This window comes from Cajanus cajan, chromosome 3 (assembly GCF_000230855.2).
Source record: "Cajanus cajan strain Asha chromosome 3, NIPB_CcT2T_4, whole genome shotgun sequence".
Lineage (NCBI taxonomy): Eukaryota > Viridiplantae > Streptophyta > Magnoliopsida > Fabales > Fabaceae > Cajanus > Cajanus cajan.
The window spans coordinates 60,038,760-60,059,672 of record NC_138519.1 but is presented as its reverse complement, the minus strand read 5'-3'; the positions used below and the strand labels follow the sequence as shown (position 1 = coordinate 60,059,672).

The window sequence follows — 20,913 nt, the reverse complement described above, 5'->3', positions numbered from 1 at the left end:
AAGGAGAGGTTTTTAGAGAGAAGTTTTAGAGAGAAGGACTCTAGACTAGGAAGCTTGCTTTGGGTGGATTGAAGTCCCGGGTTGAGCTTCAGAAAGGAAATTCCACTTCTTCTCAGTTTTTGGCTATTCTGAGCCAATCTTCAAGTAAGGGAAGCTAGATTGTATGTTGTTTGGTTGTATGTGAGTTTAGGAACTCATATGAAGTTGTATAATTACATTGAGATGTATGATGAGTAGAAAGTGAAATGAAGAGATGCATGTTGAGTATAGTGTTGTAAACTAAATGAGTAGTTGTGCCAAACAGAAAATGCGTTGAATACATGGTTATTGCTAAAGTTGCTATATTTATGTGTGGATTATTTTGTAAAATATGATGAAATGATAATGTTGTTAGTTGTGAGAAGCATGATGTGAAATGTGTAGACGTGTTGAGATTTATACAAAATTTTTAGTATACCATGTTGTTAAGTTGTTAGAGAAGAGTTGTATGTTGCTATAAAGTTGTATGTTGTGCCATGTGTTGAAAAGATATTATTTTATGATGATTGAGTTGTAAATTATGAGTTGAGCTAATAAGTTGTTGAGTTGATTGTGTTGTTTAAAGTTGAAATGAGATGTTGTGTTGTTAAAATGTGTTGTTAAACAACGTTGATGAGTTGTTGTGCTGATATACCATATTTTTTAAGTTGAAAGTTGATTGAGATGATGAGTTGAAAGTTATGTGTTGTTTAAGTTGAAAGTTGATTGACATGATGAGTTGAAAGTTGTGTGTTGTTTAAGTTGAAAGTTGATTGAGATGATGAGTTGAAAGTTGTGTGTTGTTTAAGTTGTTAAGCCGAGCAATGCTGTTGAGTTGTAAGCTGATTCAGTTGTGATGATAAGTTATTGATCACTAGGACTAGAGAAGATGTTTTCGTAGTTGCTCATCTCATTGTGTAGATTGAGATAGTTGTAGTGCTCTAAGAGCCCAATTTGTTGAAAACCCTCCTTGAAAAGTTGTCCCTTGGAATGGACGTTGTGTTGTTCTCCTCTAGGACTTAGTTGGTCCCGTGTGTAGGCAAGGTCGAGGCACACGTGTATGAAGCGACCACGGTATAGGGGCAAGGTCGAGCTATACCGATTACAAAGCGACCACGGTATAGGGGCAAGGTTGAGCTATACCGATTACAAAGCGACCAATTTGAGTATAGTACGAAGTCAGGAACTTAGTTCCTAACCGAGTACTATACTTTCTTGTTTAAGTGGTAAAGTCTGAGAAATCGTTATCGTGTTGTGGATTTCTATCCAAATTTGTTGTTTACCTAGCAAGCCCAAAAAGGTTCTGTGTTATTTTTTTGGTAGGACCTAACCACTTAGACTACTTACCACGTTGTAGGAGATCTCCGAGTTGAAATGCGTGACGACGCATAAATTGTTGATGAGTTGATTTGTTGTTGATAAGAGTTGTATCTACGTTGTTGTGTTGTTAAGCTGTGATTGTGTTGTATGTTGATCCTGTTGAGGATGACGATAGTGCTATTATGTTGTAAGTTGCTTAATTGTATATAAGTTGATGATGATGCTAGTGTCGCTAGATTACCTGTGTTGTAAGTTGTTTTAAACATGTGTTGTTGAAAGGTGTGTAACACATGTGTTGGTTGTTGTTATGATGAATATGATAATTATTCTAATTGTTTGTACAGTAGTTGCGTTGAAGTGTTGATACAGCGTTGATATGTGGAATCAAGTTGAAATGATGTTAAGATGTATAATATGTGTTGTTTATCTTTTGTGTCAGATGTGAAGATGATTATATAGTTGTGTTTCATATTTGATATTTATGAGTTGTTAATTGTCTCTAACTTATCCTTGCATGTTTCCATGTGGTTTGGACTGCGATGATCATACGTTGTATAGGAGCAAGGTAGGGATAGGTTGGGAGATAGCTACTAGAGGCCACAGGAGGTGCCTGGAGATGGATATTTTTTTTTGTAGGCTACCTTATAGTAGCATATTTTGTTATATATAACTGGTTGCTGTTGGTTGCTTGATTAGCAACTTGTGTTGTAAATATTTTATTATACTATTTTAATATATATATTCCAGGTAATGTGTAGTGTTATTTCGTAGTGTGACGGCTACGGCAGATCATTACACAAATTATCCATATATCACCATCAAATCCTATTTTAAAATGTGTTACTTTTTTATGTAGGACTTAGTTTAAATGTATAATATAATGAATAATGAATGAAGCATTGATTATTAATTTAATTTGTTGAGGTTAACGGGTGGACAATTTGATTAGGAAGGTTTTAGTCTCGTAAAGGAATATTTTGAGCGAAAAACTGTTTCAATTAATAATAATAATAATAATAATAATATTATTATTATTATTATTATTATTATTTGACACGTCTCTACACATTGTAGTTTAGTAATTAATTGCGAAAAACAAAAATATTATAACATAGGGTTACCATGTAAATAGTTCATGTATATATATATATATAGGTATGTATGTATGTATGTATAGGAAATAAATTTTTTGAAAACATAAATGATCATCAATGGAACTATATTACCATCCTGTACGCGTGCGCGCTCACACATACACACATATATACATATCTATAATAATCCAAAACTAAAAACATAAACCTAGGTTGTTAGTTAAGCAACTACTAAAGACTAGCTACATCAAGGTAGCTCCGAAACAACTTTGTCACCCTCCTACATGACTTTCAACATGTACTCTTCCTCTAAGTATGATCATTGTAGTTCGACTACAAAAGAAAAAACATACAAGATAAGCTTATAGAAACAACATAACAAGTATAAGGGTAAAAATACAATTGTTCTACCATTTTACATTTAGCATATCAACCTAGTGTATAAATCTCGATAACAATGCATCGGTGACTAGCAAAAAAATAAAAATTAGATGCGTAACTTAATAAATAAGTTAAATTTTACTTTTGATCCATTTATTTTTGTCAACCCACAATTTTGGTCTTTTCATTTTAAAATAGAGACATTTAGTCCCCATATTTTTTAAAATATAGAAATTTTTGTCTTACCATTAATTTGATGTTTATTAATCATTAAATTTTGACGTTATTTAATGATTTGTCATTACTTAAGTAGTATGATATTTAATAACACGACATATAAAGATAAAAAATAAAAAAAAATAACATACAAAATATCTTCATTTGTAAATATTTTTATGAGTGATTAATATTTATTTTTATTAAGAAAAATCTTATTTACATGTTTTTTTAGTTTTTTTTAATTTCTAAATATCATGCTACTAAATGTCACATCACTTAATTATGCTTAAATATTAAAACTTAATGACTAATTGATGTCAATGTGATGAGAGGATAAAAAATTTGTAGTTTTAAAATAAGAGAGACTAAATGTCTCTATTTTAAAATAAAAGGACTAAAATTGCGGAATGCAATTTAGCCTAAATTATTGAATCAACCCAAACAAAAAACCATAAACCGATCTGAAAATCAATGGAAAATTGCAAATTTGTGGTTTGGTTTGATTTTTAAATTTTTAAAACCGCACAGTTTGGTTCAATTTTCAAATTGGAATGTAAAACCACTCCGAAAAAAAAAAACCACAATTATTTGTAGACATATTTTTCTTTCAAATGCATAGTGCATGTATACTAGATTGACATAACATAAAAGGTGTTTTTCTCTTTTAAATATACATTATAATATTTAAAAGATATTTTATAAAATTGTAAACTACCAAACTGAACTTTAAAATGAAAATTATGAATTATTTATAACATTTGAAAATACTTTTAAGTGACAAGCTATATATATGAGAAAAATATTTAATATGATAAATAAAATTATATTAAAGAAATGCTTTTACGAAAATAATAAGATAAGAATTACTGTTAAATACATTAAGTAATCAAAATATTTTAATATTTATATACTTTTAGTTTTATTTTTGACATACGATATTAAACAATCAACATAATATTACATATTTTTAGTCGATTTTTAAATGAAAATTTTTAAAACTACAAAAATTGAACTAAACCAAACTGCAAAAGATTGGTTTGATTTGGTTCAAATTTCATAATTCATTCAAATCGAACCAAATCAAATCATACCTAATTTTCTTGTTTAGTTTGAATGACTTTCAAGATGAAAATCAAACCAAACGCACCATAAACACCCCCTAAATGTTATACAACATTTTAATCACTCAAATTTATCTTTGTCTTATTTTAAGTTTTGTTTTACTACTCCTCATTTATTATATTTTCTTCATAACTTGAAGGTGATTGCATCACTGCACTACTGCCATAAAGTTTTATGTTTAAGGTTTAATTAAAAAAATATAGTTGGTCACTAAAAATTAATATTTTTTACTTTGTATTGATGCAAATTAAGGTTTAAAGTTTATAAATTTAGCTTATAAAGTTTTAGTTGTTTTTATTTTGGTTCTCATAAGTTTTAGTAATTTTTGTTTTGATCCTTCCAAAATTTAATCATTTCCATTTTAGTCCTCTTAAAATTGTTTTGTAGGAGGGGAGTAGAAGAGAAGTGAAGAGAAAATAACTTTTTAATTAATTTATATTAAATTAATAAATTTTACACATATTAATATTTTATTATTATTAATTCATTTATTTATTATATTTAATTTTTTTAATTAATTTATATTAAATTAAATAAAACTATTAATAATTTTAACATATTAATATTTTATATTTCATTTATTTACTATTATATTTATATTTTTTATTTATGTTTAAAATTATAAAATATATACGATTATGAAAAGTAATTGATTATGTTTGTTATATATATACACACTTATAAACTGTAAAAAAAAAAAAGGAAAAGTGTAAAAAAATGCGGTGAAAATAAATCAAGAAAAGAATTAAAAAATTGGAAGAGTTATCAAAAAAATTTTTGCTGCAAAAATAAAATTATTTTTAAAAAATAAAATAAAATTAATGAACAGTAACTTTTTCTTCCAACTTCTCATCTTTGAGCGAAATTATTTAGCCATGGGCTCATAATTTTAATTCTTCCATTTTTTTTTCCACTTTCGCATCAAATAGAACTCTTTCTTTCTCTTCTCTCTTAGGTAGTGTTTGTTTCCGGTGATGTACTGTTTACGAACAACGAAAGGCGAGGAAAGTGGGTGTTTGTTTCCGGTGATTTGGAACGAAGGAAAGACGAAGAAAAGGGAGGAAAAACATTGTTGTTGTCCTCGCACAAAAGCGAAGAAAGGAGATGAAAGACACGTAGGATTTGTGAAAACCCAGAAATGCCCCTGTCCCATGCATGCATATTGTGCCATGCAGTAGAGGAATCTCAACGAAAGGCGAGGAAAGTGGGTGTTTGTTTCCGGTGATTTGCAACGAAGGAAAGGCGAAGAAAAGGGAGGAAAAGCATTGTTGTTGTCCTCGCACAAAAGCGAAGAAAGGAGATGAAAGACACGTAGGATTTGTGAAAACCCAGAAATGCCCCTGTCCCATGCATGCATACTGTGCCATGCAGTAGAGGAATCTCTGTCATGGTTCACAGACCTTCCCTGTATCCTTGTCTCATGCATGCATATTGTGTCAAGAATCTCTGTCATTGTTGACTGCCATTGTTGAAGGAGCTTTGTCGTTGAGTGACACACCGCGTTTGAAATAATATTATAAGAGAGTTGGAAGCTCTCTTTGTGGTGTGTCTTCACAGATTTTCGTCGCTGGTGGTTGGTGTTGCTCACTGATTCTCCACGTTCTCCACGGGCTTCGTGACTGATTCTCGACGTTCTCAACGGGGCTGGTGCGTGGCTGGTGCGTGTTGGTGAGTGATTGTGGAAGGAGCTCCTCCACTGAAGGTAATTTGATCTCATTTGGTATATACGAAGGAGCATAATCGATTATGGTTGGCCACATAATCGATTATGGCCTTGCATAATCGATTATGGGTGAGGCATAATCGATTATGCAAGGCCATAATCGATTATGTGGCCAAGCATAATCGATTATGCTGGGGTATTTTCGCTGCCAGTGGAACCCAGAACAGCCTGTTCCAAAAATGCATTTTATGAGCAATATGCGAAAGCAGAACGGGCCGTTGCACATTGGGAACATGCTGTTTCAGAGAAGGCCTTTGTGGATTACTTTGTAACCTCAGAACGGCCCGTTCTGGTCTGAGAACGGGCCGTTCTGGGTATGAAAATGAGGCATGGAAAATGAGTCCAGAACGGTCATTCTGGATTCGAAACGGGCCGTTCTGGCCACATTAATTTGTTATTAAATGATGGTTATTTAATACCCTTTATATATATATATAATATTAATATTTAATATATAATACCTTAAATTAAATATAATTATTTAATATTAATATTTAATTTATATATATATATATTAAATATTAAATATTTAATATATATATAAATTAAATATTTATTTAATTTATATATATAAATTAAATAATAATATTAAATATTAATATTTTTATGTTCTCACTTTGATATATATTAAAGTTCGGTTATGTATTTTTAGGGTTAATATTTTCGTTTTTAATCAAATTTGATTAGAATAATAAATTTGTTATTTTGAAAAATATTCAGATGACACACGAAAATATCGATGTTGTTAGTTTAGACAATGAAGAAATGGATAATGATTTGGACTTGAATTTAATTACACAAATACAAAATCAAATACAAATGCGAACCCAAGTAGGAGCAATGACAATCCTTTGTCTCGTAGCTTTTGGGTTAAATATGTTGTGTACCATACGTTGTCCCACAAGTAACATTAGGGACTTCATTTCTCAAAAAGAACGTCGTAGGAATGAGTTGATGTCATACCTTATTCACACCGAACAATGTCGTGACATTATTCGCATGGGACCTGCGACATTCATTAACTTATGTGAACGAGTAAGGGCAACTAGATTGGTCAAGGATGCCTTCCGATCAACAGTGGAAGAACAAGTGGCTAAATTCCTCCATATTATCGGACACAACGTTAAAAATCGAAGTGTTTCATTTTTTTTCCATCGATTTGGGGAAACCATTAGTCGACACTTTCATAACGTGTTGAATGCGGTCATTATGTTGGAGGGAGAAATGTTAGTTCAGCCATCAGACAGAAATGTTCATCCTTATATCTTAAACAATAGCCGGTTTTACCCGTACTTTAAGGTAATTCAGTGCCAAACTAAAGTATTACATCACATAGACGTAATTGAACATTAAAAATAACGTATTACTATCATATTGTTTGTACTTAGGATTGTTTAGGGGCAATAGATGGAACTCATGTCCGAGTTAAAGTAGGAAGATCAGATGCCCCCCGTTTTCGTGGAAGAAAAGATTGGCCAACCCAAAACGTATTCGCAACTTGTGATTTCGACATGAAATTCACATATGTTCTAGGAGGATGGGAAGGAACAACATCTGATTCAAGAATATTAAAGGATGTCCTAGGTAGAGAGGATCCACTTATCATACCACAAGGTTAGTTATTATTTACTTCGTAATTAGTGTATAGTAACGTACTTACGATATTATAATGAGTATAACTTCAATGACTTTAATTAGGTAAATACTACTTGGGGGATGCTGGATTTATGTTAAAAGGACAAATAATTACGCCGTATCGAGGGGTTCGATATCACCTTAAAGAGTATTCTCGAAGAGCTCCACAAAACCCAAGAGAATTGTTTAACCATCGACATTCGTCACTTAGAAATGTGATTGAAAGAACATTTGGCGTCTTGAAGAAAAGATTTCCTATAATAGCTAGTGGAACAGAACCTCATTATTCATTTGATACAATGACGAATATTGTACTAGCATGTTGCATTTTACACAATTTTCTTCGAGGCGTAGACAATGATGAATCGCTGTTAGCAGAGGTCGATCGAGAGTTGATGGAACAACCTATGGATACCATGCCGACTCAAGCTCGTGAGGATGATCATAGGGAAGGGTCAACTATATGGGATGCTATAGCATATGAAATGTGGACAAATTATACTAATAATTAGATCATGTATTTAATAATGTATTTAATAAGATGTATTGTTGTAATTGTAATAAATTATTCTGTTACAAGTTTTCATTCATAAATTTTACATATGATTATCATCATTGCGTGCCTTGTTTTTGTAATAGGTGGAAAATGAACAGAGGAAAAATTGTTGTACCTGATTCCTCGACTACGGTCCGCGAGTTCACCAAATGGACTGATGACATGGACTTTCGTTTATTGACTGCCATGCTTGACGAGGCTAGGTTGGGAAATCGAGTTGATGGTAGTTGGACAACCCAAGCATACAATAATATTGTTGAAGCCCTCCGACAGACTGGATTAACGGGTATCACGAAAAATAATGTTAAAAATAGACAAAAAAGTCTGAAGGATAGATGGTGGGAGGTTCATGACTTGTTTAGTGGACTTAGTGGATCTGCGTGGGATGAGTCCACGAAATGGTTTACAGCTGAGCCTGAAGTATGGGATGACCTGCTGCAGGTAATGTTTTAACATTCGGGATTTATTGAATTAGTGAAACATAGTAATTATGGGTGATAATCATGGTTTTTATTTGTAGGCGAAGCCAGCTGCAGCTAAATGGAGAGTGTCTTCCATTAGGTACTATGACTTGATGGAAGAATTATGGGGAGTTGATCGGGCGACAGGCCATATGGCTAGGACTGCGCGACAAGCCCGTAGAAATATCAGTATGCCAAGTGTAACGGTCGACTTGAACGATGATGTGGATGACATACCACAGGACGACCCTTTTCAGGCAGGGTTTGATACAACATACCGGTCGCCACCACACTATGGTTCCTGTAGTCCTGTTGATGGTACTCAGTCAGTGCCATCTGCTGTATCTGGTGGTACTACTGGAACATCGTCATCTCGAGGCACAAAAAGAAAAGCCCCAATGATTGATGTGATGGATGCACAATTTGACAGGCTAACTACGAGGCTCGATGCATTTACAGATTACCTTGGTCAAGGTAATGCGTTGACCCAAAGATTATCTGATATTGTTGAATGACAAGTGGTCGTCATTGAACGAAGAAACGAAATAATTAATGAGCAAGTTAATATCTTGAGGCGAACATCAATAGTTCAATATTCAGAATCAAATATTTGGGAGATGTTAGTCGCTATGAACCAGCAAGACGAGCAAGTTATGGTTCAGTGTTATGATTTTTTGTGTAATAATCTATCACATGTTAGGCGACTTTTTGGCTTACCCCCACATCTCCGCCTCAACCAATTGTTAAAGTTCATGGGTCAAAGTGGTTGATTTGTGATTCGTAGTTATTGTATTTTTTTATGCATTGTATGTAATGTTTTACTGATGGTTTAAACATTGTAAACTTGACCATAATGTTATAAAAGTATTTATTAATGGTCAAAGACACATTTTAATGTTATTACTTGCAATTATGTTTTATGGAATATGTCTTATGTTTAACATCATATTTGTTATTGGTTATTTTATATATAATTTTCAGGTATGGCATCCGGTTCAAGAAAAAGAAGTTTAAAAGAAAGAAAAGGAAAAACTCCTGCCACCTCGGACAAAGCAGCTGGTCCTAGATTACCACAAATTGAAGAAGTTCTAAATCAGACACGTTTTTTCAGCCAGCGTGATCAGATGATTAAATATGGCAAGGAGTTTTACCACAGGATAGTCATTCATCCAAAGGTTATGGACTTTAGCTACTTTGCCACATCAGGGCTGTATTTTCACCACCATATAGAATATCAAGGTTTGCAACATTTTGTGGCTCTCAAATGTTATTTCTTTGAAGATCTTATTAAGGTCTTCTATTCCAACTTGAGAGTATCTGAAGTTGGTTTCCTCTATAGTGACGTGAACAAAACAAAGATAAAAATAAAACCATCTGATTGGTTAACTCTGGTTGGTTTGAAGTATCAGGGGCATAAATTAGCATTTCCAAACATCCTAGAGGAGATTTAGTTCGACCGTCACATAGCACTGACATCTATGATTAGACCAGAGTTGCAAGGCCGAAATGTCAGAAATGTAGGAAGTCTTAACATTAACGACAGACTCCTACATTTTGTCTACGTCCATATATTGGCTCCTAGATCAAGTAACTTTGCCCAACTCTTGCAGGAAGACATTTTTCTGTTATGGGCCTTAAAGAATAAAATTTTGATCAACTGGCCCCATTATATCATGCAACACATGGTCAAATGCAAGGACAATGAGATGCCTCTTCCATACCCCATTTTAATTTCACACATTTTGGCTATTTATGGCGTAGACTTATCAATTGATGTTGCAGTCGAATTAGGGTGGGCACATTTTTTTAATAAAAACACCTTGAAAAAATTAAATGTCGTGAATGTCAACGAGGTATGGATACATGGCAGGGATAATCATCATCATGCCCAAAATGTTAAAGATGAAGACCATGCAATGCCTGAGGACCATGGTGAGGAGCAACCTGCCGACATCACACAACAACCTCCAGTCCAGTATGATGGTCAAATGTTTTCCCAAATATGGACTGACATTCAAGGGTTACAAGAAGGATTAAATAATTTGACTATCAATGTTAATCAAATACATAACAGGCTTGATAACCTCGAACAAAAATTTGATGACTTTCAGAGTTCATTTGAATAAACTACATTATCTTATTTTCTTTTTTATTATTGTAATTTAAATATGTTTTATTTAGTTGCAACATTTTTCTTTTCTATTATTTTATGTCATATTTAATTATTGTTTACTTAATTGATGACTGAATTGTATTTTCTGTTCCATTTTACAAATATGTTATTACCTATCTACTTCGTAATGTTATAAATTTTTTAATTGGTAAAAATTAACTTGTACAATTAACAAATGTATCTTCATTTCATTCTAATTTATGTTAATGATTTATCAATTTTTTTAATTTATTAATTAACTTTCAAAAATTTTATTGTACATTTTTTTATATTAACAAAATTCTATTATTTAAATATTGACATCAAAAAGTGGAAATATAAAAAAAAATAAAGTAATACATGTTTATAAAATTAAAATAATAACACTTTCATAAACATTAATAAAATAATGTTACAAAATATAATTATCATAATATATTTTGTTATTATTATTTATTATTATAAATATTATTATTTTCATTTTTATTAATATTATTATTATTATTTATTATAATTAGTATCATTATTATTTATTATGATTCTTATTATTTTTCTAATATTTATTATTATTCTTATCATTGTTTATTATTTTTTTAATAAATTATACCTATTAATATAATTTTATTGTAATTATTATTAATTACAATAAATAATATTATACTCATTTTTAATCCAAGGGTAAAAGTGTAAATTATATATTCATCTATTAAATTTTTATTTTTTATCTATCATTAAATTTAAAGCAAATATTTCAATTAATTTATTTTTAAATTAACATTTTATAATTTTTTTAGTTAAAATTTATATATTTATCTTTTAATTATAATAATTATAAATTTTTTTTAACCTAAAGGCAAAATAGTAATCTTTCACAATTATGAATTAAAAAATTTATTTTTATCTATCACATCAATGAATTCATTCACAAACTTTCACAAACTTTCTCTATACTTTTCACTCACTTTCCCTTAATCCAAACAACCTCACTTTCCACTTACTTTCCCTTTAAATCCCTCCTTTTTCACTCCCCCTTTTTCATCCTCAAATCCAAACAAAGCCTTATGCTTAAGAGATTCTTTCCTTTTCTCTTCCTTCCTCTCAAATCACCTATACCAAACAAATCATAAGTTAAAGTATTTACAACGCGTCTTCAAAGTTAGATGGGTGATTAACTCAATGAAAATACTATATTATTAAATGTATATATATACTTGAAATTCTGTAAAAATAAAATAAAATAATACTTGATGTAGCATAATAACATATTACATGTTTGGCATGTCTTAAATATCTCAAATGGGAGTAGCAAAGCTTCACCCCTTCGCCAAATTAAACACTTAATGTAAAAAATAAAATAAAATAAAAAAATCTGTAAAAAAAAAAAAAAAAAACTTACTTGTAATAATACTTTGGTTGATTTCTGCTGTGAGTGGGACCCACACGCACAATCAAGTAACTAGCAGCTCTGGCATGACGCTTGCTTGCTTGCCCCACTTCATTAAGGTAAGTCCAACGGAATACTATTTCTTCCTTTAATTTTTAATTTCATTCAAAAACATACATCCTCATCCACCACCTTTTTATTAGGATTGATTGACAAGAAAAAAAAAATGATAAAAGATCGGTGAAAAAAACAAACCAATAAAAATAAAGTTAAAATTTAATTGTTTAATTTAATATTTTGTTTAATAAAAATGAAAGAAATTGAAGAAAAAACAGAAAAAAATGTACAAAATTAGGTAAAAAAAAGTAAATTTTATTTGATAACACCCTATTATTGAATCAAAAATGGGAACGGAAATAGATATATAGATACCCGCTTATATTTATACTCGTATTCGTACCTGCTTTAAATTTTAAGAAACTTTATATTTTTTTTAGAGTTTAGTTAACATTTAATAATTCTTATTCTATTTTAAATTTATTTCAAATGAAACTTAATTAATGCAATTTTGTAATTGTTATTTTATGTTAATTTTTTAATATTTTTTTAAAAAACATTTAATTAATTTTTGAGTGGGTATAAGACGATTATAAGTATATCTAATACCTAATAAGGACGGGGATAAGATAAAAATTTCATATATGGGAATGGGTAGAGGTGTCAAAGTGAACTAATTTGACTCATCATCGGTTGATGCTTTAAACGGGTCAATTCAACTCGACTTATTTTCTGGTAGGTTAGAACCCGATCCATCATGGGTTGATAAGTTAAGTGGACTGGGTCACCAAATTTTTTTAAAATAAGAAAAACAAAAAATTTAATTACATGTTTCTATTTTTAATAAATAAAATAAAAAGTTCTAATTTTATATATCAAGAAATCAAGTCTATCATTGATTCAAATGTAAATATATAAGAAAATATCAATCAAAATTTTAAATAAAAACTACATAAAACATGTGGTCTCACTTAGACTCAAACCATTTGTCTCACGGGTTAGGTAAGTCGGGTTGAATTTGAGTCAAAATCAATATAAATTCTTTTTTACTAGCTTAACCCGGCCTGGATCCATGGTGAACCGGGTTGACCTATTGAGTTTGGTACCTTTAGGGACAATAATGAGTATAAGGTATGGGCAGTGACGGACCTTAAGTATGACAGGGGGAGCTACGACTTCTCCAAACTTTTCCATAAAACATTTTATGGAAAAGAAAAATAAATAAAACATTTTACAATAAATATTTTCTAAGAAAATAAATAAAAGAAAATAAATATTTTCATATTAGTATAAAACATTTTACATAAACTATTTTCTAAGGAAATAAATAAAAGAAAAATGCATAAAACCTAGCTTTCCCAATAGAACACCCAAATCGGTAGCTTTTTCTTTTTCAGTTTTCTACCTTTCCTTACTATTTTGTATTATTTTTTTTATACAAATATTTCATAGTATTATTTTTGGTATAATTATATTAGGTATAAAATAATACTTTTAGCCACAACTTCATATCCAAACTGAAAATAAAATCTCAATCCTTAATTAAAGAACACAAATGACAAACTATTTGTTTTAATCACTTTTGATAAATATTTCATATTATTGTAGTACTATATTATATTATAGTATAATATGTAATATGTTTTATATATCATAAGTAGATTGATGAGCACGTGTTGAATCAATCAATAAAAAAATATTTCAACTTAATTAATAGTTTGAATTTTAAGTTTATAATTATGTTAAATATTATGAGAGAAAATTTTGTTATATATTGACTCTATCTAACATGTGATATTGATAAAAAAATTTACCAATAAAAACAAAGACACTTCATGACAATTATTGACTAATATATGATTGTTATTATTTAGTAATAATTTTTTAAATTTAAGATTTTTTATAATCTTATTAATTATTATTGTATAGTTTCTTTTATTTTCATTATAAAGATTAAATTTATTAAAAGTATAGTGTACATTAAAATAAAAAGTATTTATATATATAAATATAGATTTAAGAGTTAAACTTGTTAAAAATACTTTATAGTTTATACACTAAAATAGAATATCTTCGTTATATATAGGCATAACTTCCTATATTGACTCTTTCTCACTCTTTTCTCATAGTGTAGCCTACATAAAAATCGTTGTTTGGTTGCTCGGAAAAATAAATACATTCATCAAAAATTTTCTCTTTCTTTCGTTCCTCTTTCTTGGGAATCCCAGATCTTCCGACCATTGCTCAACCCCTACTTCATATGGTGTGTAGGAGATCTCATCTTTCCACCCATCTTCTAAATGTTTTTATTTTCTTCTTCTTCTTCTTCTTCTTCTTCATCTTCTTCTTACTCTTTTTGAATTCCCCTTCTTTCTTCTTGGGATCCAAGGTTGAGTCTTTTATGCTTCACTGTGTGCCTGAAGTTGTTATTGTTTACTTAGCTTTCATGGGTGTTCATGTATAGCTCTTAATTTGGTCGTTTGTGGAACTTGCGTGTTTTTTTTTTCATAAGTAGGTAGTTAAAGTTCGTGTTCCTTTCACCTACTAGATTAGTTAAGATGTCTATATGTCTTTTTAACGTTTGTGATGTTGTGGGTGTGTATAAATGCTTTTGTTTTCCTTGATGTAGAGCTAAGCGAAAGAATTGAAATTTATGAAGCTTATGTTTGACACTGTTGAGCAGATCTGAAGCTCACTTTACAACTCTCTTTTTCTTTTTCTTTTCTTGTTTAACTACTCCGAATTTCTAATTAATAATTTCTGCATGGTGGTGATTGAAAGTAATTTGACCTGATTCTTCTCAATTATGGAAATTGGAAACCTTTTTACTTAAAATTCTAATAAACTGATGAGTTGATGATCAAGAGTTTGATAATTCTTTTATGTGTATTATAAACTTGTAAGTTGTCTGTTTTCTTCATTATAAGCTTGTATCATGCTTTGGCATGAGATTTTTATGCTAGATCTTGAGTGGATGTTATGGGTCACAACCTTGGTATTGTAGTTCTGAATAAGAATTGACCCTTTTCAGGTTCTAGATGGCCAAAACAAGTTCAGCTGATGGTAGGACTAGAAGTTCTATGCAGATCTTTATAGTAGTTGGTCTGTGCTGTTTTTTCTATATATTAGGCGCGTGGCAGAGAAGTGGTTTTGGAAAGGGAGATAGCATAGCATTGGAGATCACCAAAACTAACGCAGAGTGTAATATAATTCCAAATTTAAGTTTTGATTCCCACCATGGTGGAGAAGTTAGCAAAATTGATGATGCTGATTCAAAGCCTAAGGTATTTGAACCATGTGCTGCTCGCTATACTGATTACACTCCCTGTCAAGATCAACGGCGTGCCATGACCTTTCCCAGAGATAATATGATTTATAGAGAGAGACACTGCCCACGAGAGGAAGAGAAGTTACACTGTATGATCCCTGCCCCCAAGGGGTATGTAACACCATTTCCGTGGCCGAAGAGCCGTGACTATGTTCCATATGCTAATGCACCCTACAAGAGCCTTACGGTTGAGAAGGCAATTCAGAATTGGATCCAATATGAGGGAAATGTGTTCCGGTTCCCTGGTGGTGGAACACAATTTCCTCAAGGTGCTGATAAATATATTGATCAAATTGCTTCTGTGATACCTATAACTAATGGAACAGTGAGGACAGCACTAGACACCGGTTGTGGGGTATGTTTGTCATCTCAAATTCCAGATGAATTTTGCCAAATATCCTTTGCCATTCTTATACATGCTAATCTGATAGCTGCATGCTTGCATCATTAGTTTTTAGCCATTTATTCTTATGTTATGTTGTCTGCTCAGGTTGCCAGTTGGGGTGCATATCTTTGGAGTAGAAATGTTATTGCCATGTCGTTTGCACCAAGGGACTCTCATGAAGCACAAGTACAGTTTGCTCTTGAAAGGGGTGTCCCTGCTGTCATTGGTGTTTTGGGGACCATAAAGTTGCCTTATCCTTCTAGAGCATTTGACATGGCTCATTGTTCTCGTTGTTTGATTCCTTGGGGAGCAAATAGTAAGAACTTCACATTCAACACTAGCTTCTTATCTATGGTCTTTTCCCATTCTTGCTTGTGTTTGATTTGTCAACTTGTATTATTTTATTTGTGATACCAGCTGTTTAAAATTGCAATTTGGTTGCAGATGGAATTTATATGATGGAAGTTGATCGAGTTCTAAGGCCTGGTGGTTATTGGGTGCTTTCTGGTCCTCCAATCAATTGGAAGGTTAACTACCAAGCCTGGAAGAGACCTAAGGAAGATCTGCAGGAAGAGCAAAGAAAGATTGAAGAGATTGCTAAGCAACTTTGCTGGGAGAAGAGGTCAGAGAAGTCTGAAATGGCAATTTGGCAAAAGGTTGTAGACTCTGAATCATGTCTAAGGAGACAAGATGATTCAAGTGTTGAATTTTGCAAGTCCTCAGATGCCGATGATGTCTGGTGTGTATGGCCCTTTGTTTCTTTGTTAGATAATTTTACATTTTAACAGTATATTGTCGATATTCCTTTTATTTCTTTCTAAATGTCATTAAAACAAACATACATGTACATATTAAAGCTAAAGTGGTTGGATAAAATGCTGATATTGTCTAGTTTTGATACTAACCTTTTATTAACACATTTGTTACATAATTGTTATTTGTCTTGATTTTGAAAATCCTATAAATGTAAGCAATGCTTAACTTTGTTAAGAAACAAGTGGTGTACTGACTTGGAATGGTTTTGTTCTGTGGCTACAGGTATAAGAAAATGGAGGCCTGCATTACTCCTAGTCCTAAAGCTTCTGGTGCAAATCTTAAACCATTTCCAAGCAGGTTATATGCCATTCCTCCCAGAATTGCTAGTGGTTCAGTTCCTGGAGTTTCCTCTGAGACATACCAAGATGATAACAAAAAGTGGAAAAAACATGTAAATGCTTACAAGAAAATTAATAGACTGTTGGATTCGGGAAGGTATCGCAACATTATGGATATGAATGCTGGATTGGGTAGTTTTGCTGCAGCTATTCACTCTTCAAAGTTATGGGTCATGAATGTTGTGCCTACTATCGCTGAGACAAATACACTGGGTGTGATATATGAGCGAGGACTTATTGGCATCTATCATGATTGGTATGGTTTCGTAACTTCTTGATACTATTCTATTCATGTCAGTTCTCAATCTAAAGTATTGAATTTGAAATACATTTTATGTCTGAACAAATCAAATACTACTATTATTTAATAAATTCTCAATTGCTTTATAGTATGATGTGAGTTATGTAGTTGTCAGCTGATGCCATATAATGTACTTATCTGTATTGAATTGTGACTAACCAAGCATAGTGTTTAAATTTTAGTAGTCAGTTTTGTCACAATTTTTTCCTTTGTTCTTTTTCCACCCAGGTGTGAAGCCTTTTCAACATATCCACGAACATATGATCTCATTCATGCCCATGGTCTCTTTAGTCTGTACCAGGATAAGTAAGTTTTTCTTTGATCACGAATTCAACTATATGTCTCGTTAACTTATAATCGAAACTGAAGTCACTTCATAATCTTTATTTTTGGCCAGATTAGCTTGCGATTATAGTTTAGATAATATGACCTCAAAAATTGGTAGTAGGCTTAAACAACTTCACCTAGTGTTGCAATGGGCAGTGTGACCTTGTGTCGAATCTAACTGCTATATGGTTAAAAGTTAAAACACATTGACCTGTGCTTGAATGTGCCTTTCGGTCTTAACTCTGATCATTGTAAGGCTTGCAAGTAACAAGTATATGGAACAAGATTATATATTGTGTCACTACATGTTTTAAACTGTTGCATAACTTGTTTGATATTTTGTGATGCTGTGTGAGTAATCAGCTGGTGATAACATCTTATATTGAGAGTGCTATGACTGTTTTATTATCAGTGACTGTTATTGTTTCATTCAGCAGTCAATTTTGTGCCTGAAAAATGAGCTTTTGATGTCTAAAACAGGCTTCATGAAGAGCTAGCGTTGAGTAGCACATAACATATAGGACTTAGCATAACATTAGCATAAACACTTGTTATTTTGTTCCAATTTTCCTTTTTCAGAAATTGTGTTCATTTCCTGCTGCCTTAAGCATGTGTGACAATTAAATGCAGATGCAAAACAGAAGATATTCTTCTGGAGATGGACCGGATTCTTCGACCTGAAGGCGCTGTCATATTCCGCGACGAAGTTGATGTGTTGATTAAGGTAAAGAAAATAGTCGGGGGGATGAGATGGGATACTAAAATGGTTGATCATGAGGATGGTCCTCTTGTTCCTGAGAAGGTGCTGGTTGCTGTTAAGCAGTATTGGGTTACTGGTGGAAATTCCACATCAACACGATGATCACTAAATCAGAAAAGTTGAAATGTTGCCTTATGCAGTACCTTTCTGTAATATGATGTTTTGGCTCAATTGATCATTGCAACTGTGGCAGAGAGGGAGGTTAAAGGAGTTTTGCACAATTGTCACTTACCTAATGTTTCCTATGTTGTTAATTTATTTATTAATGAAGAAAGCTACAAAGCTATGGTTAGTGTTTATGCCACTTGGCATTTTTTGGTGTTAGTTATCTTGTACAATGTTATATTCTCACTCTCTCTCCCCATCTTTGTTTTTTTCATTTGTTATATTCCTTCATGAAAAGGTTTAGTTTATTTTTCTGAATTGAATTGTAGCCTCTATTGGTCCAATGTATTGGTCATGCATTTTCATCTTGTAACTAACAGATTGTTATTTAAAAATTACGGTTAAAATTAACTTGACTACAGAACGCTCGTGGTTTTCAATTGTTTTATAAAATTAAAATATATGACATAAGGGGGCATAGGTAGACCTAGGCCTTAAAATTAAAACCTCTAAAGATGACAGGGGTTTATCTTTTAACAAGTTAATAGGTTTGACATTTTACATATACATAAATAATGAAATGATATGGTTATTTTAAGGGAAAGTTTACTTAAGTTTGTATCACTCAAAATCTCATTTATTTAATTTTAATGAAAAATTCTTAATGTATAGATAAAGTTTATAAATTTTAAAAAAATTTAAAATTATTTAATTTGAAAAAAATTTAAAATAATTTTATACGTTGATTTGAATTTATAAAACGAAATATCAAATAATTTTTAAATATTTTATAAATTTGTAAACTTAATGAATTAAAAACTTTTAGTATAACAGATAAATCATTAAAATTTGATATAAAATATGAGTTATTGAGTGAAATAAATATATGTATACTTACTAAAATAAGTGGATTTCTCCTAATATAAATAATATATGATTTTAATATAATATAATATACTGCTAATAATAAAGAATACACCTAAATAAATAAATAAATAAATAAATTAGGCTTTATTATTATTTTTTTTAAAATTTCTTTGAAGTCTAACTTTTTAACTAAATAAGTTTTTCTAAAAGCTCTAACCTTTCTTATAAAAATATGACTTGACCTAACTTGAGGCAGGATGGATCATAAGTTCTTGTTGAATGTTTGACGTTTTTTCACGTGAACTTTTAAGTGGTTTATCACTAGAACAATATTTCTAATAATTAGATATAATATCAAAATAATGAATTGTGAAAAATAATTACCTTCCGTTGAAAATACGTGTATAGCTGTAATACAAATAGAAATTGTAAATTGTTTATTTATTTATTTATTTTTTGGTTCGTCTCTTGGCACCTCAAAGGGTGGGATAACTGACCCCAAAATTTAACACGGTTGCATACACAAGACACGATTTGAACCCCTGACCTTACTTAAGCGTGTAAAAATTGTAAATTGCTTAAGCGTGTAAAAATTATAAATTGTTTATTGATTCATCTTAATATTAATTTGAATTCATATTTGTAACTATTTTCGTATGTGTATTTCACATATTAAATATTTATTATATATAATTAATAAATAAATAATATATTAAATATATAAATTATATTTAAATTTTGTATATAGATATTTTTTTTGTATACACAAATTCTTTTAAACATTGATATTATATTTTATATTTCAGACAAATAATTTATATTGTGATACAAAATTATTTTAAATTATTGATAATTTATTTTAAAAATTAAAATTTAATTCATAAATTATAAAAATAAATAAAAATCGTTACAAAAATTCTTAAAAACATAGGAATAGTCTCTAAAAACACTCTAGGTAAGATAGTCGTTCTTATTTAATTTATATTTGTTTATGAGATTTTATTAAATTTAAAAGGCTAAATTATATTTTTAATCTTTCATCTTATTCACATAATTTGTTTTGATTTTTTTTTTGGACTGGTATTTTATCTTTTTTAAAAAAAATCATTTGAGTTTGTGAAATTTTATATTTGAGTCATTAATTGTTGTCCTTCCATTATTTTAAATCCAAAATCATTGATATTAAAAAGAAGATATTGATAATATTTAACACAGTGAAAATTTTGTTTGTCAAAAAAAACATAATGACAATTTTTAAACACAAATTTAATTAATAATTTTATTTTAATAAATTTAAAACTCAAGATTCACCTTTGAACCACCATAAACCTTTCTATTGGGAGAAGTAAGTGACCTATCTCTTCGAACCACCATGAAGGTTTCACTCGTTCTTCACCTCGGTCATACTCATACATAATACGCTCGCTCTCACTGTCACATAAACTACCAAAAATTGTTGGCATAAATAATTCAATACTTATATTTTTTAATTAAGGATTAAAATTTGATTTTTATTTGAATATAAAATTATGATTAGAAGTCTCATTTTATCCTTATAAGAGTT

The 20,913-nt window shown here is 30.7% G+C and overlaps 1 protein-coding gene across 2 annotated transcripts; it reads left to right on the top strand.

The window, feature by feature from the left end:
- Positions 1-14,226: 14,226 nt before the first annotated feature.
- Positions 14,227-18,800, top strand: LOC109815960 (putative methyltransferase PMT2). 2 transcript variants are annotated; one of them, XM_020380792.3, is made up of 7 exons: positions 14,227-14,385; positions 15,154-15,805; positions 15,941-16,151; positions 16,280-16,574; positions 16,874-17,245; positions 17,519-17,596; positions 18,248-18,800. In XM_020380792.3, exons 2-7 carry the CDS (start codon positions 15,161-15,163, stop codon positions 18,477-18,479), a joined length of 1,833 nt encoding a protein of 610 aa, XP_020236381.1. In that variant the 5' UTR covers positions 14,227-14,385; positions 15,154-15,160; the 3' UTR covers positions 18,480-18,800. The 2 variants fall into 2 exon arrangements, with proteins under 2 accessions (XP_020236381.1, XP_020236382.1); XM_020380793.3 differs by lacking the exon at positions 14,227-14,385 and adding an exon at positions 14,389-14,511.
- The last annotated feature ends 2,113 nt before the right edge of the window (positions 18,801-20,913 follow it).